Source organism: Oncorhynchus keta, unplaced genomic scaffold (assembly GCF_023373465.1).
Source record: "Oncorhynchus keta strain PuntledgeMale-10-30-2019 unplaced genomic scaffold, Oket_V2 Un_scaffold_584_pilon_pilon, whole genome shotgun sequence".
Lineage (NCBI taxonomy): Eukaryota > Metazoa > Chordata > Actinopteri > Salmoniformes > Salmonidae > Oncorhynchus > Oncorhynchus keta.
Genome location: NW_026290969.1, coordinates 1791100 through 1817439, shown reverse-complemented (window position 1 = coordinate 1817439; position 26340 = coordinate 1791100). Strand labels below are relative to the sequence as shown.

The 26340-nt window shown below is 44.6% G+C and overlaps 1 protein-coding gene across 16 annotated transcripts in view; it reads left to right on the top strand.

Annotated features, from left to right (window-relative positions):
* Positions 1 to 13478: 13478 nt before the first annotated feature.
* LOC118361415 (serine/threonine-protein kinase WNK2-like) overlaps positions 13479 to 26340 on the top strand; it is a 119328-nt gene continuing 106466 nt past the window's right edge. For 5 of the 16 annotated variants that reach the window (XM_035741332.2, XM_035741331.2, XM_035741334.2 and 2 more), the window contains exons 1-2: positions 13482 to 13956; positions 14751 to 15550. In XM_035741332.2, the coding sequence (XP_035597225.1) occupies positions 14915 to 15550 (636 nt within the window). In that variant the 5' untranslated portion in view covers positions 13482 to 13956; positions 14751 to 14914. Of the gene's footprint in view, positions 13957 to 14750; positions 15551 to 26340 lie in introns of all 16 variants that reach the window. The other 11 variants (XR_004820984.2, XR_004820985.2, XR_004820983.2 and 8 more) reach the window with 5 other exon arrangements.

The window sequence follows — 26340 nt, the reverse complement described above, 5'->3', positions numbered from 1 at the left end:
CGGAAATCTGTTTGTTGACTTGGCTTTCGAAGACCTTAGAAAGGCAGGGTAGGATAGATATAGGTCTGTAGCAGTTTGGGTCAAGAGTGTACCCCCCTTTGAAGAGGGGGATGATCGCAGCTCCTTTCCAATCTTTTGGAATCTCAGACGACACAAAAGAGAGGTTGAACAGGCTAGTAATAGGGGTTGCAACAATTCCGGCAGATAATTTTTAAAAGTAAGGGTCCAGATTGTCTAGCCCGGCTGATTTGGAGGGGTCCAGATTTTGCAGCTCTTTCGGAACATCAGCAGACTGGATTTGGGAGAAGGAGAAATGGGGAAGGCTTGGGCGAGTTGCTGTGGGGGGTGCAGTGCTGTTGACCAGGGTAGGGGTAGCCAGGTGGAAAGCATGGCCAACTATAGAAAAATGCTTATAGTGGATTTATCGGTGGTGACAGTATTTCCTATCCTCAGTGTAGTGGGCAGCTGGGAGGAGGTATTCTTATTCTCCATGGACTTTACAGTGTCCCAGAACTAGTTCCGGGTTGGAGCGAGCGGTCGCATCCGCACTTCGGTCCGCAGGTAGTATAACTTTTCATTACATTTCATTACATTTCATTATAGTACAACGGTTTGATTTGTCTAATCTTAGCAATTTCTTCTTAGCTATAGCCGTCTTAACATAGCCGTCTTTTTATCAAAGATAATTGCGTAATTATCGTATTTCGTCGTCCTAACGTAGTCTACACTGCTATCTGCCCAGCAGCTAGCCAGCTAGCAAACGTCCACCGTCTACCGAATAGCAGCACTGTAGAAACTATTACACTCAACTGAACGACTTGATTAGTGTAGTGTTAGCTAGCTACATAGTTGTCTTTGCTGTCTTCGTATCCAAGATAATTGTGTAGTTTAGAGTGTGTAGTCTTAGAGTGATTATCTTAATTTACCGAGGTTAGCTAGCCAGCTATTTGTCGTCCTTAACGTAGGACAACAGCTAGCCAACGTCTACCGAATAGAACTTCCGCACTCAACAACCCGGTCACATTCCGCTTCGCTCCACAGGTAGTATCACATTTTCATTTCATTTCATTACAGCACAACGGTTTGATTTGTTTGATCATAGCTAGCTACATAGCTAGCTACATAGCCGTCTTTGTATCAAAGATAATTGTGTAGTCTAGAGCGATTTTCTAGGTTAGCTAGCCAGCTATTGTCGTTCTTTTAACGCAACGTAACGTAATCAACACTGCTAGCTAGCCAGCTAGCCCCCGAATAGCAGCACTGTAGAAACTATTACACTCAACGGAACGACTTGATTAGTGTAGTGTCAACAACGCAGCCACTGCCAGCTAGCCTACAAAGTCAACAACGCAGCCACTGCCAGCTAGCCTACTTCAGCAGTACTGTATCATTTTAATCATTTTAGTCAATAAGATTCTTGCTACGTAAGCTTAACTTTCTGAACATTCGAGACATGTCCACTTGTCATTCCAATCTCCTTGCATTAGCGTAGCCTCTTCTGTAGCCTGTCAACTATGTGTCTGTCTATCCCTGTTCTCTCCTCTCTGCACAGACCATACAAACGCTCCACACCGCGTGGCCGCGGCCACCCTAATCTGGTGGTCCCAGCGCGCACGACCCACTTGGAGTTCCAGGTCTCCGGTAGCCTCTGGAACTGCCGATCTGCGGCCAACAAGGCAGAGTTCATCTCAGCCTATGCCTCCCTCCAGTCCCTCGACTTCTTGGCACTGACGGAAACATGGATCACCACAGATAACACTGCTACTCCTACTGCTCTCTCTTCGTCCGCCCACGTGTTCTCGCACACCCCGAGAGCTTCTGGTCAGCGGGGTGGTGGCACCGGGATCCTCATCTCTCCCAAGTGGTCATTCTCTCTTTCTCCCCTTACCCATCTGTCTATCGCCTCCTTTGAATTCCATGCTGTCACAGTTACCAGCCCTTTCAAGCTTAACATCCTTATCATTTATCGCCCTCCAGGTTCCTCGGAGAGTTCATCAATGAGCTTGATGCCTTGATAAGCTCCTTTCCTGAGGACGGCTCACCTCTCACAGTTCTGGGCGACTTTAACCTCCCCACGTCTACCTTTGACTCATTCCTCTCTGCCTCCTTCTTTCCACTCCTCTCCTCTTTTGACCTCACCCTCTCACCTTCCCCCCCTACTCACAAGGCAGGCAATACACTCGACCTCATCTTTACTAGATGCTGTTCTTCCACTAACCTCATTGCAACTCCCCTCCAAGTCTCCGACCACTACCTTGTATCCTTTTCCCTCTCGCTCTCATCCAACACTTCCCACACTGCCCCTACTCGGATGGTATCGCGCCGTCCCAACCTTCGCTCTCTCTCCCCCGCTACTCTCTCCTCTTCCATCCTATCATCTCTTCCCTCTGCTCAAACCTTCTCCAACCTATCTCCTGATTCTGCCTCCTCAACTCTCCTCTCCTCCCTTTCTGCATCCTTTGACTCTCTATGTCCCCTATCCTCCAGGCTGGCTCGGTCCTCCCTTCCCGCTCCGTGGCTCGACGACTCATTGCGAGCTCACAGAACAGGGCTCCGGGCAGCCGAGCGGAAATGGAGGAAAACTCGCCTCCCTGCGGACCTGGCATCCTTTCACTCCCTCCTCTCTACATTTTCCTCCTCTGTCTCTGCTGCTAAAGCCACTTTCTACCACTCTAAATTCCAAGCATCTGCCTCTAACCCTAGGAAGCTCTTTGCCACCTTCTCCTCCCTCCTGAATCCCCCCCCCCCTCCTCCCTCTCTGCAGATGACTTCGTCAACCATTTTGAAAAGAAGGTCGACGACATCCGATCCTCGTTTGCTAAGTCAAACGACACCGCTGGTTCTGCTCACACTGCCCTACCCTGTGCTCTGACCTCTTTCCTCTCTCTCCAGATGAAATCTCGCGTCTTGTGACGGCCGGCCGCCCAACAACCTGCCCGCTTGACCCTATCCCCTCCTCTCTTCTCCAGACCATTTCCGGAGACCTTCTCCCTTACCTCACCTCGCTCATCAACTCATCCCTGACCGCTGGCTACGTCCCTTCCGTCTTCAAGAGAGCGAGAGTTGCACCCCTTCTGAAAAAACCTACACTCGATCCCTCCGATGTCAACAACTACAGACCAGTATCCCTTCTTTCTTTTCTCTCCAAAACTCTTGAACGTGCCGTCCTTGGCCAGCTCTCCCGCTATCTCTCTCAGAATGACCTTCTTGATCCAAATCAGTCAGGTTTCAAGACTAGTCATTCAACTGAGACTGCTCTTCTCTGTATCACGGAGGCGCTCCGCACTGCTAAAGCTAACTCTCTCTCCTCTGCTCTCATCCTTCTAGACCTATCGGCTGCCTTCGATACTGTGAACCATCAGATCCTCCTCTCCACCCTCTCCGAGTTGGGCATCTCCGGCGCGGCCCACGCTTGGATTGCGTCCTACCTGACAGGTCGCTCCTACCAGGTGGCGTGGCGAGAATCTGTCTCCTCACCACGCGCTCTCACCACTGTTGTCCCCCAGGGCTCTGTTCTAGGCCCTCTCCTATTCTCGCTATACACCAAGTCACTTGGCTCTGTCATAACCTCACATGGTCTCTCCTATCATTGCTATGCAGACGACACACAATTAATCTTCTCCTTTCCCCCTTCTGATGACCAGGTGGCGAATCGCATCTCTGCATGTCTGGCAGACATATCAGTGTGGATGACGGATCACCACCTCAAGCTGAACCTCGGCAAGACGGAGCTGCTCTTCCTCCCGGGAAGGACTGCCCGTTCCATGATCTCGCGATCACGGTTGACAACTCCATTGTGTCCTCCTCCCAGAGCGCTAAGAACCTTGGCGTGATCCTGGACAACACCCTGTCGTTCTCAACTAACATCAAGGCGGTGGCCCGTTCCTGTAGGTTCATGCTCTACAACATCCGCAGAGTACGACCCTGCCTCACACAGGAAGCGGCGCAGGTCCTAATCCAGGCACTTGTCATCTCCCGTCTGGATTACTGCAACTCGCTGTTGGCTGGGCTCCCTGCCTGTGCCATTAAACCCCTACAACTCATCCAGAACGCCGCAGCCCGTCTGGTGTTCAACCTTCCCAAGTTCTCTCACGTCACCCCGCTCCTCCGCTCTCTCCACTGGCTTCCAGTTGAAGCTCGCATCCGCTACAAAACCATGGTGCTTGCCTACGGAGCTGTGAGGGGAACGGCACCTCAGTACCTCCAGGCTCTGATCAGGCCCTACACCCAAACAAGGGCACTGCGTTCATCCACCTCTGGCCTGCTCGCCTCCCTACCACTGAGGAAGTACAGTTCCCGCTCAGCCCCGTCAAAACTGTTCGCTGCTCTGGCCCCCCAATGGTGGAACAAACTCCCTCACGACGCCAGGACAGCGGAGTCAATCACCACCTTCCGGAGACACCTGAAACCCCACCTCTTTAAGGAATACCTAGGATAGGATAAAGTAATCCTTCTCACCCCCCCCCCTTAAAAGATTTAGATGCACTATTGTAAAGTGGCTGTTCCACTGGATGTCATAAGGTGAATGCACCAATTTGTAAGTCGCTCTGGATAAGAGCGTCTGCTAAATGACTTAAATGTTAAATGTAAACTATTTTGAGTTTGTGTTGCACGAAGCAAATTTCTGGTTGAAAAAGCTAGCCTTGGCTTTTCTCACTGCCTGTGTATTTTGGTTTCTAGCTTCCCCGAAACGTTGCATATCACGGGGGCTGTTCAATGCTAATGCAGAACGCCATAGGATGTTTTTGTGTTGGTTAAGGGCAGTCAGGTCTGGAGAGAACAAAGGGCTATATCTGTTCCTGGTTCTAAAGTTCTTGAATGGGGCATGCTTATTTAAGATGGTGAGGAAGGGATTTAAAAAAAATAACCAGGCATCCTCTACTGACGGGATGAGGTCAATATCCTTCCAGGATACCCCGGCCAGGTAGATTAGAAAGGTCTGCTTGCTGAAGTGTTTCAGGGAGCGTTTGATAGTGATGAGTGGAGGTTGTTTGACCGCTGACCCATTACGGATGCAGGCAATGAGGCAGTGATCGCTGAGATCTTGGTTGGAAACAGCAGAGGTGTATTTAAAGGGCAAGTTGGTTAGGATGATATCTGAGGGTGCCCGTGTTTACGGCTTTGGGGTGGTGCCTGGTAGGTTCATTGATAATTTGTATGAGATTGAGGGCATCAAGCTTAGATTGTAGGATGGCTGGGGTGTTAAGCATATTCCAGTTTAGGTCGCCTAGCACCACGAGCTCTGAAGATAGATGGGGGGCAATCAGTTCACATATGGTGACCAGAGCACAGCTGGGGGCAGAGGGTGGTCTATAGCAGGCGGCAACGGTGAGACTTGTTTTTAGAGGGGTGAATTTTTAAAAGTAGAAGTTCAAATTGTTTGGGTACAGACCTGGAAAGTAGGACAGAATGCTGCAGGCTATCTCTGCAGTAGATTGCAACACCGCCCGCGTTGGCCGTTCTAACTTGTCTGAAAATATTGTAGTTAGGGATGAAGATTTCAGAATTGTTGGTGGTCTTCCTAACCTCTTGGGGCTAGGGGGCAGAATTTTCACTTTTGGATAAATAGCGTGCCCAATTTCAAATTCCTGCTACTCATGCCAAGAATATAAGATATGCATATTATTCATAGATTTGGATAGAAAACAATCTGAAGTTTCTAAAACCAGAGGACTAACCGTTTGAATCATGCCTGTGAGTATAACAGAACTTATGTAGCAGGCAAAAACCAGAAGACTAACCGTTCAGATTTTTTTTTTTTAGGTCTCTGTCTGTTCAGTGCCTCTCATTGAAAAACTATATTTCTTAGAAACCGGTTTTCAGTTCCTACCGCTTCCACTGGATGTCACCAGTCTTTGGAATTTGGTTGAGGTTATTCCTTTTTGCAATGAAGAAGTAGGCCAACTAGGAACTGAGTAACACTGTTGAGAGTTGCGCAAGACGTGAAGAGTAGCGCTGGTTTGTTTTCATTCCTGTATTGAACACAGATAGACCCGTCTACAATTTGATCGATTATTAACGTTTAAAAATCCCGACAGTTGTATTACAAAAGTAGTTTGAAATATTTTGGCAAAGTTTATAGGCAACTTTTAAAATATTTTGTAGTGACGTTGTGCATTTTGGAAGCTGTTTTTTTCTGGATCAAACACGTCAAATAAATTGGCATTTTGGATACACTGTAATATGGGACGGAATTAATCGAACAAAAGGATCAACTGTGATGTTTATGGGACATATTGGAGTGCCAACAAAAGAAGCTCGTCAAAGGTTGTTTTATATTTTATTTCTGCGTTTTGTGTAGCGCCTGCAGGGTTGATATGCTACCCCCTTTGTTTACTGCTGGTGCTATCATCAGATAATAGATTCTTATGCTTTCGCCGAAAATCATTTTTTAAATCTGACATGTTGGCTGGATTCACAACGAGTGTCGCTTTAATTGAGTATCTTACATGTGTGATTTAACGAAAGTTTGATTTTATATAATTTTTTTGAATTTGCCGCGCTGCATTTTTCCTGTTTTTTTGCCCAAGTTGGACGCAACTGTCCCGCCTATCCGTAAGAAGGATTCAGACACGGCTAGAACATCCGGGTTGGCAGAGTGTGCTAAAGCAGTGAATAAAACAAACTTAGGGAGGAGGTTAACCATATAAAATTATCCTGGTATCGTCACTAGATCAATGTCCAACAACATACACTACTGTTCAAAAGTTTGGGGTCATTTACAAATGTCCTTGTTTTTGAAAGAAATACACATTTTTGTTAATTAAAATAACATCAAATTGATCAGAAATACAGTGTAGACATTGTTAATGTTGTACATGACTATTGTAGCTGGAAATGGCTGAGTTCGATTACAGGCTCAAAATGGCCAGAAATAATGACCTTTCTTCTGAAACTCGTCAGTCTATTCTTGTTCTGAGAAATTAAGGCTATTCCATGCGAGAAATTGCCAAGAAACTGAAGATCTCGTACAATGCTGTGTACTACTCCCTTCACAGAACAGCGTAAACTGGCTCTAACCAGAATAGAAAGTGGAGTGGGAGGCCCCGGTGCACAACTGAGCAAGAGGACAAGTACATTTAAAAAAATTTAACTAGGCAAGTCCGTTATGAACAAATGATTTTTTCCGATGACTGCCTAGGAACAGGGGCAGAACGACAGAGTTTTACTTTGTTAGCTCAGGGATTCGATCTAAGTACATTAGAGTATCTAGTTTGAGAAACAGACGCCTCACAAGTTCTCAACTGGCAGCTCATTAAATAGTACCCGCAAAACACCAGTCTCAATGTCAACAGTGAAGAGACGACTCCGGGATGCTGTCCTTCTAGGCAGAGTTTCTCTGTCCAGTGACTTTGTTTTTTGCCCATCTTAATATTACATTTTTAATGGCCAGTCTGAGACATGGCTTTTTCTTTGCAACTCTGCCAAAAAGGCCAGCATCCCGGAGTCGCCTCTTCACTGTTGATGTTGAGCCCCTCTCCATTCACATGGACATTAGAGCACTGGACGGGCGCTCTATAGTCCGGGTCATCCACAATACCAACCCCCATAAACCTACGTGTGTCAGGAAACCGCAGCGACGGGTCTGCTGGTGCTATCATGGGCTGGAGCCCGTTCTGCCACGCCCATTGCCTGAAGTCAAGACAGCCTGCCCCGGGACGTCTTCCTGGCGATTCTGAAGTTGCCCCGGACCTCTCTGCAATTCCCACGGAGGACCAGGACCTTTGGGAGGTGTTCAGTAAGGCCCGGGCCAGTTCGCTTCTGCTGCACTCACCATATGACTGCGGGATGACCTTCTCCCAGACACCACTCCTCCCCGTGGACGACTGTACTCTCTGTCGGGTCCGGAGACCAAGGCTATGGACACCTACATTGAGAACTCTCTAGCTGCAGGTTTCATCCGTTCTTCTGCCTCCCCTGCCGGCGCAGGGTTCTTCTTTGTGGAGAAGAAGGATGAAAACACTGCACCCGTGCATTGACCACCAGGGTCTCAACAACATCATGGTGAAGAACCACTACCCTCTACCCCTCATCTCCCCTGTCTTCGAGACGCTCCAGGGGGTCACTGTGTTCTCCAAGCTGGACCTATGGAATGCCTACCACCTGGTGCGGATACAGGAAGGGGACGAGTGGAAGACTGCCTTCAACATGGCTAGCGGTCACTATGAGTATCTGGTCATGCCATTTGGCCTTACCAACGCCCCTGCTGTGTTCCAGGCTCTGGTTAATGATGTTCTCCGCAACATGTTGAACCGGCGGTTCATCTTCGTCTACCTCGATGTCATCCTCGATGGCATCCTTGAGAAGTTTGAAATCCATCGCTCCACCATCCCCTTTCTGGGTTCCATCATCGCTGCAGGGAGTGTACAGATGGATCCCAGAAAGGTGAGAGCGGTGGTGGATTGGCCCAAACCTACATCCAGGGAGCAGTTGCAACTTTTCCTGGGATTTGCCAACTTTTATCGCCGCTTTATCCGGGGTTACAGCACCCTGGCTTCCCCCGTCTGCACTCACCTCACCCAAGGTTCCATTCACGTGGTCCCCAGCTGTTGACCGGGTGTTCCGGGATCTCAAACACTGCTTCACCACAGCTCCCATCTTAGTTCATCCTTGTTCAACTTCTCCCTCTCATACCGGCCGGGATCCAATATTAAGCCGGATGCGCTGTAGCCCCACGGCTTCAACACCGGAATCTGTGACCATCCTTCCCACTTCATGCCTGGAGACGGCACTCAGCTGGGGAATAGGGAAGGAGGTTTGTGAGGCGCAGCGATCCAAGCCGAACCCCGGGTCGGGCCCAGATAACCGGATGTTTGTTCCTGACACGGACTTCTTCTCAGTCCTGGAGTGGGCCTACTCCTCCAGACTTATCTGCCACCCATACTCCCGGTGGACCATTCTGCCTACCCTGACCCTGAACCTGCCTGCCATTCTGTACCTTGCCACACCCACTGGATTATTGAACCTTGCCTGCTCTGACCCAGAGACTGCCTGCCGTTCTGGACCTTCTGGATTACTGACCTCGCCTGCCCTTGACCTTTTGTTTTGCCTGCCCCTGTACTAGTAATAAACTTTTGTTACTTCGACACTGTCTGCATCTGGGTCTTACTTGAATATATCAACAAACTGTCAAGGGCACTAGAACATTCTGCAGCACCCGGCCTCACCCTACTAGAATCTGAAGTCAAATGTCTACTGTTTTCTGATAATCTGGTACTTCTGTCCCCAACCAAATAGGACCCACAGCAGCACCTAGATCTTCTGCACAGATTCTGTCAGACCAGGACCCTGACAGTAAATCTTAGTAAGACAAAAATAATGGTGTTCCAAAAAAGGTCCAGTTGCCAGGACCACGAATACAAATTCCATCTAGACTTCGTTGCCCTAGAGCACACAAAAAACTATACATACATCGATCTAAACATCAGCGCCACAGGTAACTTCCACAAAGCTGTGAACGATTTGAGAGAAAATTCGACATATCAATTAGCATCTGGCTAAAAATACTTAAATCAGTTATAGAACCCATTGCCCTTTATGGTTGTGAGGTTTGGGGTCCGCTCACCAACCAAGAATTCACAAAATGGGACATACACCAAATTGAGACTCAGCATGCAGAATTCTGCAAAAACATCCTCTGTGTAGAGCGTAAAACATTAAATAATGGATGCAGAGCAGAATTAGGCCGATACCAGCTAAATATCAAAATACAGAAAATAGTCATTAAATTCTACAACCACCTAAAATGACGTGAACCTTCCATAACAAAGCCAGCACCTACAGAGAGATGAACCTGGAGAAGAGTCCCCTAAGCAAGCTGGTCCTTGGGCTCTGTTCACAAACACAAACAGACCCCCCACACAGCAATACAATTAGACCCAAGCAAATCATGAGACAACTAAAATATAATTACTTGACACATAGGAAAGAATCAACAAAAAAAACGAGCTAACTAGAATGCTATTTGGCCCCAAACAGAGAGTACACAGTGGCAGAATACCTGAACACTGTGACTGATCCAAACTTAAAGAAAGCTTTGACTACGTACAGACTCAGTGAGCATAGCCGTGCTATAGTTAAAGGTTAAAAAAATATATATATATATTGAGAAAGGCAAAGTACACGTAGGCTCTCAAGAGGTGGAAACTGACACTTTATATTTTTGACTTTTGACTTTGACTTTTACCTAAAAAAAATAATGTACTTTTTACTCCATACATTTCCCCTGACACCCAAAAGTACTTACATTTTGAATGTTTAACAGGACAGGAAAAGTGTAAATTAATTTGTAAATTATGTCTGAGTGCCTCTGGCTAACCATCAATTTAAAAAACAAGAAAATGGTGCTGTGGTTTGCTTAATATAAGGAATATGAAATTATTTATACTTTAACTTTAGATACTTAAGTATATTGTAGCAATTACCTTTACTTTCGATACTTAAGTAAATTTAAAACCAAATACTTTTAGACTTTTACTCAAGTAGTATTTTACTGGGTGACTTTCACTTTTCCTTGTGTCATTTTATATTAAGGTATCTTTACTTTTACTCAAGTATTACAATTGGGTACTTTTTCCAACACCGGAAACTGAGCTGCACTTCCTGCCAAATGTATGAGCATATTAGACGTGCGTCCTTGTCCCGGACCTGCTGTTTTTCGACTCTCTCTCTCTCTACCTGTTGTCCTGAATGCTCGGCTATGAAAAGCCAACTGACATTTACTCCTGAGGTGCTGAACTTTTGCACCCTCTACAACCACTGTGATTATTATAAATTGACCCTGCTGGTCATCTATGAACGTTTGAACATCTTGGCCAAGTACTGTTAGAATATCCACCTGGCACAGCCAGAAGAGGACTGGCCACACCTCAGAGCCTGGTTCCTCTCTAGGTTTCAGCCTTTCTAGGGAGTTTTTCCTAGCCACCGTCCTTCTACATCTGCATTGCTTGCTGTTTGGGGTTTTAGTCTGGGTTTCTGCATAGAACTTTGATGATGTAAAAAGGGCTTTATAAATACATTTGATTGATATTTGCCTCAGATTACACAGACCCACAAAGAATTCGAAAACAAACCCAATTTTGAAAAACTCCCATATCTAGTGGGTGAAATACCACAGTGTGCCATCAGAGCAGCAACATTTGTGACCAGTTGCCACAAGAAAAAGGCAACCAGTGAAGAACAAACACCATTGTAAATACAACCCAAATGTCATGTATTGTCATGTATTGTCATGTCTTGTCCCTGTGCTTTCTCTTCTCTTCGTTTCCCCCTGCTGGTCGTATTAGGTTACTTTCTCTCTCTCTATCTCTCTCTCTCTATCGTTCCGTTCCTGCTCCCAGCTGTTCCTCATTCTCCTAACGACCTCGTTTACTCTCTCGCACCTGTCCCCTATTTTGCCCTCTGATTAAGTCTCTATTTCTCTCTCTGTTTCTGCTTCTGTCCTTTTCGGATTCTTGTTTGCTTTGCCCTTGTTCCGTCCTGTCGTATTCTGCCTCTTCATCAGATACTGCGTGTGAGCAGGTGTCTCTAACCTCTACGGCCCGCGCCTACCCGAAGGGACCTGCAGTCTGTTGCCGCTAGCCCTGCAATTCTCCTCTACAACTAGAAGGGGGACTCTCCTGTAAAGATAGAGGATTTATGTTTTCCCTGTTTGGACATCTCCTGTAAAGATTGAGGATTTATGTTTTCCCTGTTTGGACATCTCCTGTAAAGATTGAGGATTTATGTTTTCCCTGTTTGGACATTAAAAGACTCTGTTTCTGTTAAATCGCTTTTGGGTCCTCACTCACCCGCATAACACCAAATGTACATTTATTTATTTTGCCTTTTGTACTTTAACTACTTGCACATAATGACATTTGAAATGTCTTGATTCTATTGGAACTTTTGTGAGTGTAATCTTTACATTTATTTTTGATTGTTTATTTAACTTTTGTTTTATCTACTTCACTTGCTTTGGCATGTTTCCCATGCCAATAAAGCCCTTAAATTGAAATTGAATTGAGAGAGAACTAGTCATGGGAAAGAAACGTCCTCTCACTGTCAAATGTGTTAATTTTCAGCAAACTTAACATGTGTAAATATTTGTATCAACATAACTTTCAAGAACTGAAACAAACTGAACAAGTTCCACAGACATGTGAATAACAGAAATTGAATAATTTTGTCCCTGGACAAAGGGGGTCAAATCAAAAGTAACAGTCAGTATCTTGTGTGGACACCAGCTACATTAAGTACTGCAGTGCATCTCCTCATGGACTGCACCAGATTTGTGTTACCCCACTCTTCCACCAAGGCACTTGCAAGTTCCTGGACATTTCTGGGGGGAATGGCCCTAGCCCTCACCAACCGATCCAACAGGTCCCAGATGTGCTCAATGGGATTGAGATCCGGGCTCTTTGCTGGCCATGGCAGAACACTGACATTCCTGTCTTGCATGAAATCACACACAGAGAATGAGCTGTATGGCTGGTGGCATTGTCATACTGAAGGATCATGTCAGGGTGAGCCTGCAGGAAGGGTACCACATGAGGGAGGAGGATATCTTCCCTGTAACGCAAAGCGTTGAGATTGCCTGCAATGACAACAAGCTCAGTCCGATGATGCTGTGACACACCGCCCCAGACCATAACGGACCCTCCACCTCCAAATCGACCCCGCTCCAGTGTACAGGCCTCGGTGTAACGCTCATTCCTTCGACGATAAACGCAAATTCGACCATCACCCATGGTGAGACAAAACCGTGACTCGTCAGTGAAGAGCACTTTTTGCCAGTCCTGTCTGGTAAAGCGACGGTGGGTTTGTGCCCATAGTCGACGTTGTTGCCAGTGATGTCTGGTGAGGACCTGCCTTTACAACAGGCCTACAAGCCCTCAGTCCAGCCTCTCTCAGCCTATTGCGGACAACTGAGCACTGATGGAGGGATTGTGCGTTCCTGGTGTAACTCGGGCAGTTGTTGTTGCCATCCTGTACCTGTCCCGCAGGTGTGATGTTCGGATGTACCAACCAGTTGCAGGTGTTACACGTGGTCTGTCACTGTGAGGACAATCAGCTGTCCGTCCTGTCTCCCTGTAGCGCTGTCTTAGGCTTCTCACAATACGAACATTGCAATTTATTGCCCTGGCCACATCTGCAGTCCTCATGCCTCCTTGCAGCATGCCTAAGGCACATTCACACAGATGAGCAGGGACCCTGGGCATCTTTCTTTTGGTGTTTTAAAGAGTCAGTAGAAAGGCCTTTTTTAGTGTTTTCATAACTGTGACCTTAATTGCCTACCTTCTGTAAGCTGTTAGTGTCTTAACGACGTTCCACAGGTGCATGTTCATTAAGTGTTTATGGTTCACTGAACAAGCATGGGAAAGTGTTTAAACCCTTTAGAATGAAGATCTGTGAAGTTATTTGGATTTTTACAATTTATCTTTGAAAGGCAGGGTCCTGAAAAAGGGACGTTTCTTTTTTGTTGTTGAGTTTAGCTGTCTTCAATCAAGTGTATACACCCTGCCATACACCTCAATAAATTGAAAGAAGTAGGCTAGTATAGGGTTTTGAACAACTGCCATAGCCTACATGCCTATTTGGTGTATCTTTTCGGGCCTGTATTATTTCAAGCAAATGGGCTGGGTCAACACGTATCAGCCTCCTATGTTGTCACGTAGCAGGAGGTCCAGTCGTTACTAGGGGCGTGGAATCAATGTGTAAAAAGGGGGCCTCGCAGTTGCATACATTGTGCGATGCGAAAGGTTGGCAAGCTATTAACGTTGTCAATTTAATGCTGAGAATATTCACCTGGACATTCAATCAACATTACGTTGAAGACTCATCGCCTCTGAAAGGCGTATGAGACACTCGCTCCGGTAACCTGCAGAAAGCTCCCACCACATCGGATGAGACCGCCTGCATAGCCGCTAGTCATTATGCGGCAACAGGGCTATATAAGACGTAGGCGAGGGATGCAAGGTTGGTGATATTCCGTTTTCTCGTTTATGACTTATTAGCTACAGCTCAGACCCATGGAGCGAAAATAAGCACATATGTAGACCGATAGATAAAAACAAACTGCACTCATCGTAGTTTCAGTCGGACGGAGCTAGCGTCATCAGTCGGCTAGTAGGCGTCAGCCAGCTTCCAGTCATTTCTAGATGGGATTCCGCTTTTGTCAAATATATTTTTCTTTCATTTTAGATAAACCTTGCCTAACTTTAATCTAATTATCCTAACCTACTGCGTTGTGCGTAAATTATCCTGCTACGAGAATGTAACGTTACAAGTCAACTTTGACAAGCTGGATCCTAGACAAACCCCAGCTTCTTCGCCTGCTCGAAATGTGCATGAGCAGCTACAGACAAGCTACCACGATTCTTTTCGGATTATTGGAGTGGGAGCTAGTTATAAGCTTCTTTTTTTTTACGGGTAGCTGGATAAAGTTGTCACTTCATTAACTCCCTCGCTAACGCGAATCCCGACATTACATTGATGTGCACCTGCTAAATCACAACTATAGCTAAATTCTGGCGTTTGCGTTCATTAGCTAAACAGCTCGCAAACTGGCTACACCTATTCATTCAGCTAGTTTCTTTTAATGTTAACCATTTGTTTTACATTTCTCAACTTTTGTTGCTTATGACAGGAAGCAGAGACCAAGCTGGTTTAGCTAGTTAACGTTATATACCATGTGTGTTGCGAAATGCAAGGCCATGTCAATGCTTTCATCCACGCCTTTTAAAATATTTTAACTCTTTGCTTTCGTCTAGATTGGATGTGCAGACTGACATCGTTCCTGTGATACCCCCATGCTGGAAAATTGCGTAACCAAGCGGGTGCTGCAGGTCTTCCGTCCCCACTCTGCCTTAGTGTCCGGAACAACCATATGGCTGTCATCATCTAGAAACGTCAGTGACTCAAAAGTGAAATTGCCATGGAATCGGGTACAGAGCACGATGGATTTAAATATCCATCTGTTCCCAATTCACAATGTGATCTCAACATAAATATTTATGAGACCATCAGCGACAGAAACGTCAATAATATGGGCACTTCGACAGTCGTGCGAGGTGGGAGCGACCCAAGTTCGTATCCTCCATCGAATTATCAGCTGATCGTACGTCAAAGATTCATCAGGAGAAGTTTGTGGTTCTCGGACTCTGATGAACAGGCTTTTGAGGTGCCAGAATGTGACAACAGCAGTAAAATCGTCAACATAAACCTGCGCACGATAGTTGACAGAACACGGGGGGCTTGGTCGGGGCCACAGGAGGGCTCCAGCACCGAGAGTCAAGGGGGGCAGAAAGACAGCGCCACAGAGAGTGCCAGTGCTGATGAGAAGGAGAAAGCTGGGGATGCATTGAACGTTGCATCCACCGACGGCAGTAAAAATGCTATCAGAACTGCCAGCGACGAGAACGAGGAAGAGGCCGAAATGAAAGCTGTTTCCACATCCCCTGGGGGACGGTTTCTCAAGTTTGATATTGAGCTCGGGAGAGGGTCCTTCAAGACTGTCTATAAAGGTCTGGATACCGACACGTGGGTGGAAGTTGCCTGGTGTGAACTTCAGGTAAGATGCAGCACCTTTTTTGATCAGAAAGTATTCAGCAGTTTGTTGTGGATAAGAAGGCTTATTTGACTTGCTCAACCTTTTTTATGGTGATGTAAAGTTTAATTTAAACAACTGTAAAATGGGGAAACAATTATGGATTTTCCTATCAAGACAAGTCTGATATTTTCCCTAAAGGCCTATTATGAATTATTAATGACTATCATCAAATATGAATAGGAATATTAAGTATCAACATGCCTCGAGGCTTTGTCAGCTGACCTTTTCCAAATCCCAGCTATCTCTTGGTATGTGTGATGCATGATGGCGCTCACAGGAAGTCCTCTCTCTTATGCAGTCAGCAAGCGTTCACACTTCATGACAGCATAATGGTGATGTCTATTGGGAGCTGTCAATCAGGTAGACTACTATAGGGAATCCACTAAGTTATACATGGGTTTCCATGCTAATTTAAATGGTTTAGAGGCCTATAGCATTGACGCGCTACTAATAATACAATGCATTTGGAGAGTATTCAAAACCCTTGACTTTTTCCTAACCCCCCCCCCCCATAAAATAAGAAATATCACATTTGCGTACAGTACCAGTCGAAAGTTTGGACACCTACTCATTCCAGGGTTTTCTTAATTTCTTTACTATTTTCTACACTGTAGAATAATAGTGAAGACATCGACACTATGCAATAACACATATGGAATCATGTAGTAACCAAAAAAGTGTTAAACAAATCAAAATATATTTGAGATTCTTCAAAGTTGCCACCCTTTGCCTTGCTGACAGCTTTGTTGATGTACCTTTGGCAGCGATTACAGCCTCGTGTCTTCTCCTGGGTATGACTCTACAATCTTGGCACACCTGTATTTTAGGAGTTCCTCCAATTGTTCTCTGCAGATGCTCTCAAGCTCTGTCAGGTTGGATGGGGAGTGTCACTGCACAGGTATTTTCAGGCCTCTCCAGAGATGTTCAAATCCGGGCTCTGGCAGGGCCACTCAAGGACAACAGGACTTGTCCCGAAGCCACTTCTGTGTCTTGGCTGTGTGCTTAGGGTCATTGTCCTGTTGGAAGATCCTGAGAGCTCTGGAGCAGGTTTTCATCAGGGATCTCTGTGCTTTTCTCCGTTCATCTTTCCCTCGATCCTGGTCTCCCAGTCCCTGCTGCTGAAAAATATCTCCACAACCTGAGGCTGCCACCACCATGCTTTGCCGTAGGGATGCTGCCAGGTTTCCTCAGGCCAAAGAGTTCATTATTGGTTTCATCAGACCAGAGAATCTTGTTTCTCATGGTCTGAGTCCTTTAGGGGCCTTTTGGCAAACTCCAAGTGGACTGTTGTGCCTTTTACTGAGGAGTGGCTTCTGTCTGGCCACAACCATAAAGCCCTGATTGGTGGAGTGATGCAGAGAGGGTTGTCCTGGAAAGTTCTCCCATCTTCAGAGGAACTCTGTCAGATTCTTGGTCACCTCCCTGACCCTTCTCCCTCAATTGCTCAATTTGGCCGGGCGGCCAGCTCTAGAAAGAGTCTTGGTGGATCCAAACTTCTTCCATTTAAGAATGATGGAGGTCACTGTGTTCTTGGGGATGTTTTGGTACCCTTCCCCAGATCTGTGCCTCGGCACAGTCCTGTCTCGGATCTCTATGGACAATTCCTTTGACCTCATGGCTTGGTTTTTGCTTTGACGTGCACTTATAAAGACACCTGTCTTTATATAGACAGGTGTGTGTGCCTTTCCAAATCATGTCCAATCAATTGAATTTACCACAGGTGGCTTCTACCACAGGTAGAAGCATCAAGGATGACCAATGGAAACAGGATACACTTAAGCTCAATTTCATGTCTCTTATCAAAGGGTCTGAATACTTAAGTAAATAAGCTATTTCTGTATTTTTAATACATTTGCAAAAATCTCAACTTGTTTTCGCTTTGTCTTTATGGGGTATTGTGTGTAGATTGAGGAGAACCAATTTATTTAATCAATTTTAGAATAAGGCTGTAATTTAACAAAATGTGGAAAAGGTCAAGGGGTCTGAATACTTTCTGAATGCACTGTAGGTCAGCAATTTTGAGTTACCAAACTCTTAATCCTGTTTTGTTTCCATAAGAACCTACCTGTTGTAAGTGTTAACAGCCACTGGAAAAATCAACATTTTTGACCACATATTGGATATTAAGTAATTATTTCCAACCTCCAAAGTCTGCAGCGCAGGATTATCATTCCCTCTCTCTCCCTGGAAGTTTAGGCTTAAATGAACGACAGCCAATAAGCATGACTGGGCTCCTCATGGACCTAGTGTCATTAGTGCAGACACAAACAAAATAATCCATATGATAATACATAGGTAATCAAGCACACAGGCACATTATGTGATGACTATGTCATATAGCATTAACAAATATTAATTCCCTGACCTTTTCAAAATATTGGGCTATAGCAGTCAAACAGTATAGTTTTAGGGCAGGGTGTCTGTTTTGACCCAGCGGTAAGCCGGTGGGTCGTGAGAAGTAAACGCCCCCACTGTGCAACAGTAGGGCTGCTGACAGGAAGCAGCTGATGCGGTGTGGTGGCCCTGTGGCCTCGCTAAAGCTCTGTCAGCTGAGGGTGCTGCGGCTGCCTGTTAGGTCACTGTGTGTGAGAGCGCGAGAGGATGAAATGATGTTGCTTGCATACCTCACAAGTGGTAGGTAGCCTAGCGGTTAGAGCGTTGGGCCAGTAAGCGATAGGTCACTGGTTGGAATACCTGAGCCAACAAGGTTAAACATCTCTTTGCCCTTGCACTTAACCCTCATTTGCTCCTGAGTTGCTATACTACAATTGCAGGCTGACCCTATAAAACACATTTGACTGGACCTATCTGTGACCATAACATTTTATTTTTCATGAAAAGTTATCCTGGCAGTGAGTCATGAGCGGAGGTGTATGTGCATGTCTCTCTCCTATTCAGAGAGGGTATGTTCAACTGATGTCATGATGACATGCTTGGAGCAGAGAGACCGATTCTTCATCTTTTCACAGTGATGAGGATGTCATGTACATGATAATGGAATAGAGGAAATCCAATCTCTCTTCCAGCAAGTATGACCCATAATTGGACACAGGATGAGGAGAGGGTTTGGAATTGAATCATTCATTCTATTGCCTACTTCCCCCATAGACATGTACAAACACTCCCTCTATAGTGGACAGTGTTATTGAAGCAAACAAATCAATCACCATTCAAAAGGTCATTTTCTGATGACCATTTTCGCCCCCCCATTGCTCTCTATTGAAGGCCTATTGGACTGTAGATTTAACAGCATAAAAAAAGACTGAATGTATGCACTCACTACTGTAAGTTGCTCTGGATATGAGTGTCTGCTAAATGACTAAAATGTAAAACAGATTGTTCCTCACAATTGGCATGGTTAACAAATGCTACATTGATCAATGATTTTCACCAAAGTGCTGATTCTGCCTGGTTCTTCTCTAGCCCCATCGGTTGAGTCACATATTGGTGCTTTTAGTAATTGATTAGAAATGGTCAAATGTTTACTGTTATTGACCAACCCGATTAGTGGTCTACAAGTAAGTGGTCAGGTGTAACTCCCTGTGGTTTTGGTAACTGTTCAGGTAGTAGAGTGGACTGGCTCCTTATATTCAACTGTGAATTTGACAAAATAGCAGCCTGTCTGTTCGTGCTTCCATCACCGTACTTTGAACGTTGTTGTTCCTCTGGCTAACACTGGCTTTGTGCATCGTTTATTATGATTCTGCCATCATGGACATTTCTGGAATTCATATGAATAGGCTAACTAGTATTTAGTCTAAATTACACCATAGTGCCTGGAAATACGATGACATTACTAAAGTAGTAAAATATTTAGTAGGAAACCACTGCCAGCATTATCATGTGGTCAAATTTACTTTAGACAGATGGCAATGTTGTCATTAGCTAGCAAAGTTTGTCAAAAATAGCTAGCAATGCTAACGTTAGCTAGTTAAAATCCAGTGGCCTCCCCTCAATCTTAGCTAGCTAACGTTATACTGCATCTAAAGTCAATCTGGCAACATCAAAATTATGACAAGGTTTTCCTACTAATTATTTGCTTCCTTTTGAATGTCATATTATTTCCAAGAAACTGTAAACCACTTTTGATGCGATCATCAGCGCTCATTGACGATGTATTGAGTAGAATGCTCAGTCGGGCATCATTCCAAACGAGCGTTCAAAACATTATTGTGACGAAACGTGCAACCCATGAATAGGACTTTATTTGGGGGTGTGTAACTTAATTACATCTAGAGCTGTGACGGTCATGGAATTTTGGATGACGGTAATTGGCCAGTCAAATGACCACTGTCTCCGTTTTATATTAGGGCTGGGTGACATAGCAATAATTATCGAGGTAATTACTTCCCTCAATAACGATATAAAAACATTTAGATACATTTTCTATAATGTCGATGTAGAATAATTAGGTACAGCAGTCCATTTCACCTCTGTCACTTCTCCGCACGTTCCTGCTGCGTCAATGTGCACCTGGAGAGGCCCACTTAAAAACCACTTAGCACCTAGTGATGGAGTAGCCACTATTAACCACAATTTGTAATGTAGGCGAAAACAGTGGCAGTGATAGCCATGGAGAAGGAGCAGCTTCCAACGACTAAATTATTGATTAAAAAGGGTTAATGCTTCAGTTATTTGGAAGTGGTTTGGCTTTTTGAAGTCCAACAAAGAGCAGAGCAATGTTCAGTGCAAATTGTGCCGTAGACCGGTGGCTACCAAGTCTGGTAATACGACAAACCCTTTTCACCATCTGTTGTAAAATCACTCTTTGGAGCATGCAGGAAGTTTGAGTTTGCGCCACGGTATTGATTAACACCCCTCAAGCACCAGCCAATCTAGGGATGTTCGCCGGAAGCAGTCAATACTGACTGCGTTTATGCCCTACGACCAAACATCAAAAAGACAGAAATTACATCCTATTATGCATTGCATTTTTAAGCACATGCTACCAATTAGCACAGTCGAAAAGGAAGGTTTCAAGAGGCTTATCAATTTAATTGACCCCAGGTACGTGCTCCCTGGCCGCAAACATTTTTCACACCGCACTGCCTAAACTCTATTCCGAGTGTAGGGGAAAAAGTTGACAGATTTGACCGATTTTGCTACCACTACCGATCTGTGGTCTAGTCGTACATCAGAGCCTTATATTAGCCTCACTGTCCACTATATTGACAGTGGAATCTTCAAAATAAATGCCTTCAAACATAATACTTTCCTGACGACCACACGGATGACGCTACAGTATAGCAGAGGGGCTCATTTGACGCTCTCGCCTCCTGGGAACTCAGTCAAGACAGACTGGTCTGCATTACAATGGATAGTGGTGCGAACGTGGTGAAGGCTGCTCAAATCAACAAATGGACCTGACTGCAATGTTTTGGATATTATCTGCACTTGGCCATTGGTAAGTTACCTTGTCAATTGTGTATATTGAAGTGATTGGTTAGATGAAACAAAATTAGCTTTTTTTTAGTTAACTGATTAAGTTAAATATTACATTTGTACATAACTAAAGGGATTATTGTGATTTTAACATTTGTATTAAAATCTCTATTTCTCTTAGTGGGTAGAGACAAACGGGTGGATCAAGCAATTGGAGTGTGTAAGAAAGTGGTAGGTGCCTTTTCCTATTGGTGGAAAAATAAGAGACCTGGCAGTTGCTCAAAAAGAACACAACCTACCCTAGCACAAGTTGGTGAGTTGCCTACCAGGTGGTGGATCACGTCAAAAGATGGTGCAAAGAGTAATGGAGCAGGAGAAAGCCATTTCACGGGTCTTGTCCAGTGACAAGAAGACCCGGCCCTTAGCTCCCACCCATACAGATATACAGTTTAAGTCTGAAATTTACATACACCTTAGCCAAATACATTTAAATTCAGTTTCACAATTCCAGACATTTAATCTTAGTAAAAATTCCCAGTTAGGATCACAACTTTATTTTAAGAATGTGAAGTGTTTATTTCGGCTTTTATTTTATTTATTTCAGCTTTTATTTCTTTCATCACATTCCCAATGGGTCAGAAGTTTCCTTACACTCAATTAGTATCTGGTAGCATTGCCTTTAAATTGTTCAACTTGGGTCAAACGTTTTGGGTAGCCTTCCACAGTTCTATTTTTGTGTCATCAGACCAGAGGACATTTCTCCAAAAAGTACGATCTTTGTCTCCATGTGCAGTTGCAAACCGTAGTCTGGCTTTTTTATGGCGGTTTTGGAGCAGTGGCTTCTTCCTTGCTGAGTGGCCTTTCAGGTTATGTCAATATAGGACTTGTTTTACTGTGGATATAGATACTTTTGTACCTGTTTCCTCCAGCATCTTCACAGGGTCCTTTTTGCTTTGGTTCTGGGATTGCACTTTTCGAAAGGAAAAGAATGCGTCTCCTTCCTGAGCGGTATGACGGCTGCGTGGTCCCATGGTGTTTATACTTGTGTACTATTGTTTGTACAGATAAAGGTGGTACCATCAGGCGTTTGGAAATTGTTCCCAAGGATGAACCAGACGTGTGGAGGTCTACAATTTTTTTTTCTTCTGAGGTCTTTGCTGATTTCTTTTCATTTTCCCATGAAGTCAAGCAAAGAAGCACTGAGTTTGAAGGTAGGCCCTGCAATACATCCACAGATACTACTCCAATTGACTCAAATGATGTCAATTAGCCTATCAGAAACCATGACACAATTTTCTGGAATTTTCCAAGCTGTTTAAAGGCACAGTCAACTTAGTGTATGTAAACTTCTGACCCACTGGAATTGTGATGCAGTAAATAGTCTCAGCAAATAATCTCTGTAAACAATTGTTCGAAAAATTACTTGCGTCATGCACAAGGTAGATGCCCTGACCGACTTGCCAAAACTATAGTTCGTTAACAAGAAATTTTGTGGAGTGGTTGAACACAAACCAGTTTTAATGACTCCAACCTAAGTGTATGTAAACTTCCGACTTCAACTGTAGATGTTCTTGAGTCCATCAACCTGGCATTGACCCCACTCCTAGAATTCACAGATGCTCTGTCTGGTGAGTCTTATGTCAGTGTGTCTTACTTGAAGCCAGTACTAAACCTGTTCAATACAGAGGTCATGAAACTTAATGATGGTGAAACAGAGCTCACCCAAACCATCAAAATGATAGTCAGTGACTATCTGAATGAGAAATATGATGACCTAGCCACAGATTACCTCCTGGACATAGCCTCGCTGGTCGACCCTCGGTTTAAAACATTACTTCAAAGAGGAGAATATGGGCCACATAAAAGCAAGAGCTGTCTCAGAGATGGTCAATGAGGGACATGAAAACCCAAGCACAGCACAGGGAGACGTTGCTGCTGATTCACCACAACTGCCAGCCAAAAAGAGAGTCACTGGGCAGTTTTTTTCAAAAAGTCAAAAGACCACCACAGGTCTTACTGAACTTGAGCTGGTAGAAAAGGAACTCAGCTGCTACCTTCAGTCTCCTGATGCTGACAGCAAAACCAATCCACTGGACTGGTGGAAGATCTACTCAAAAAAACTTTCCCAAAGTCCGCTACCTGTGCATTGCTGCGACCTGCTCCCCCTCAGAATGTGTTTTTAGCACAGGTGACAACCGTGACCTGCCATAGGGCAGCTTTAAAGCCAGAGACCGTAGACAGACTTGTCTTTCTTGCTTTTAACTTGTAAGACGACAACTACCCCAACTTCGACTGTGATGTGCCATTAGGCTAACAGTTATAATGCATATCGATTTGCACTTAATTTTTTTTTTTTTAATTAATTTCTTGTTCATAGGGTTTATAGCTTTTTTTTAAAAGTAGAGTTAATGTGACTTGTGAGTTCTTAAGCTTCTGACAATCAGTAGGAAACATAAAAGCCTTTGGTTTGTTCAGGCATTCTTGAGTCTGAAGCAGAGATGCACCTTTTTAAACATCATTTGATTAATATTGTGATAATTATCATTATCAACAAAAAAAAATGTATTTTTATCTCAGCCAGAAAAGAAACGTAACTTTTTCAGGACTTTGTCTTTCAAAGATAATTTGTAAAAATCCAAATAACTTCACAGCTCTTCATTGTAAATGGTTTAAACACTGTTTCCCTTGCTTGTTCAATGACCCATAAACAATTAATGAACATGCACCTGTGGAATGGTCGTTAAGACACTAACAGCTTACAGACGATAGGAAATTAAGATCGTTATGAAAACTTAAGACACAAAAGTGGCCTTTCTACCGACTCTGAGAAACACCAAAAGAAAGATGCCCAGGGTCCCTGCTCATCTGTGTGAATGTGCCTTAGGCATGTAAAAAAGGAGGCATCAGGACTGCAGATGTGGCCACAGCAATAAATTGCAATGTTCGTACTGTGAGACCCCTAAGACACCGCTACAGGGAGACAGGACGGACAGTTGATTGTCCTCGCAGTAGCAGACTACGTAACAGCACCTGCACAGAATCAGTACATCTGAACATAACACCTGCGGGACAGATACAGGATGGCAACAACTGCCCGAGTTACAACAGGAACGCACAATCCCTCCATCAGTGCTCAGACTGTCCTCGAGAGGCTGGACTGAGGGCTTGTAGGCCTGTTGTCAGGCAGGTCCTCTCCAGACATCACCGGCAACAACGTCGCCTATGGGCACAAACCCACCGTCGCTTTACCAGACAGGATTGGCAAAGAGTGCTCTTCACTGACGAGTCGCAGTTTGTCTCACCGGGGGTGATGGTCGGATTTGCGTTTATCGCCGAAGGAATGAGCGTTACACTGAGGCCTGTACTCTGGAGCGGGATCGATTTGGAGGTGGAGCGTCCGTCATGGTCTGGGGCGGTGTGTCTCGGCATCATTGGACTGAGCTTGTTGTCATTGCAGGCAGTCTCAACGCTGTGCGTTACAGGGAAGACATCCTCCTCCCTCATGTGGTACCCTTCCTGCAGGCTCATCCTGACATGACCTTTCAGCATGACAATGCCACCAGCCATACTACTTGTTCTGTGCGGCATTTCCTGCAAGACAGAAATTTCAGTGTTCTGCCATGACCAGCGAAGAGCCTGATCTCAATCCCAGCACATCTGGGACCTGTTGGATCGGAGGGTGAGGGCTAGGTCCACTCCCCCCAGAAATGTCCAGGAACTTGCAGGTGCCTTGGAAGAGTGGGGTAACATCTCACAGCAAGAACTGGCAAATCTGGTGCAGTCCATGAGGAGATGCAATGCAGTACTTAATGCAGCTGGTGGCCACACCAGATACTGACTTTTAATATCACCCCCCTCTCCCCCTTTTCAGGGACGCATTATTCCGTTAGTCACATGTCTGTGGAACTTGTTCAGTTTGTCTCAGTTGTTGAATGTTGTGTTCATACAAACATGTTAAGTTGTTGAAAATAAACGCAGTTGACCCTGAGAGGACGTTTTCTTTTTGTGTGTGTGCATACAGATGAAGTCGGAATGTTCTTCTTTGATCCGAACACCTCAAACTTAGATTTGTTTGTCCATAACACTTTTTTCCAACCTTCCTTAGTCTAGTGTTTGTTCTTTTGCCCATCTTAATCTTTTCTTTATTTTGTCCAGTCTGAGGTATTGCTTTTTCTTTGCATCTCTGCCTAGAAGGCCAGCATCCGGGAGTCGCCTCTTCACCGTTGATATTGAGACTGGTGTTTTGCTGTACTATATAATGAAGCTGCCGGTTGAGGACTTAACCGAAAGGTTGCTAAATCAAATCCCTGAGCTGACAAGGTAAAAATGTATTGTTCTGCCCTTGAACAAGGCAGTTAACCCACTCACTGTTCCTAGGCAGTCATCGTAAAAGAAAATAGACTTAATTTAAAAAAAAATGTACTTGTCATCTTGCTCAGTTGTGCACCGGGGACTCCCACTCTTTCTATTCTGGTTAGAGCCTGTTTTTGCTGTTCTGAAGAGTAGTACACAGCATTGTACGAGATCTTCAGTTTCTTGGCAATTTCTTTTCATTTCTCAGAACAAGAATAAACTGTCAAGTTTCAGAAGAAAGGTCATTATTTCTGGCCATTTTTAGCCTGTAATCGAACCCACAAATGCTGATGCTCCAGATACTCAACTAGTCTAAAAAAGGACAGTTCTTATTGCTTCTTTAATCAGGACAACTGTTTCCAGCTGTGCTAACATAATTGCAAAATAGTTTTCTAATGATCAATTAATCTTTTAAAATGAAACTTAGATTAGCTAACACACCGTGCCATTGGAACACAGGAGTGATGGTTGCTGATAATGGGCCTCTGTATGCCTGTGTAGATATTCCATTAAATATCTGCCATTTTCCAGCTACAATAGTCATTTACTTCATTAACAATGTGTACACTGTATTTCTGATCAATATGATGTTATTTTGATGGACAAAAAAACATGCTTTTCTTTCAAAAACAAGGACATTTCTAAGTGACCCCAAACTTTTGAACATGTGTGTACGTACGTCTTGTGTTTTGGACACCTTCTCATTCAAGGGTTTTTCTTTATTTTTAATATTAGAAAATAGTAAAAATAAAGACCCTTGAATTAGTAGCTGTCAACTTTTGACACGTTTCTCTCCTCGGCTCCTGACTGCATGTGCTGCCATAGAAATTGAATAAATAGAGCAGGTGTCCCCATTCAAGTCAGTGCTGTTCTAAGGGAAAGGGGGATATCTAGTCAGTTGTACAACTGAAATGTGTCTTCTGTATTCATCCCAACCTCTGAATCAGTGGTGCGGGGGGCTACCTTAATCGACATCCACGTCTTCACCCCCCCGGGGAACAGTGTGTTAACTGTCT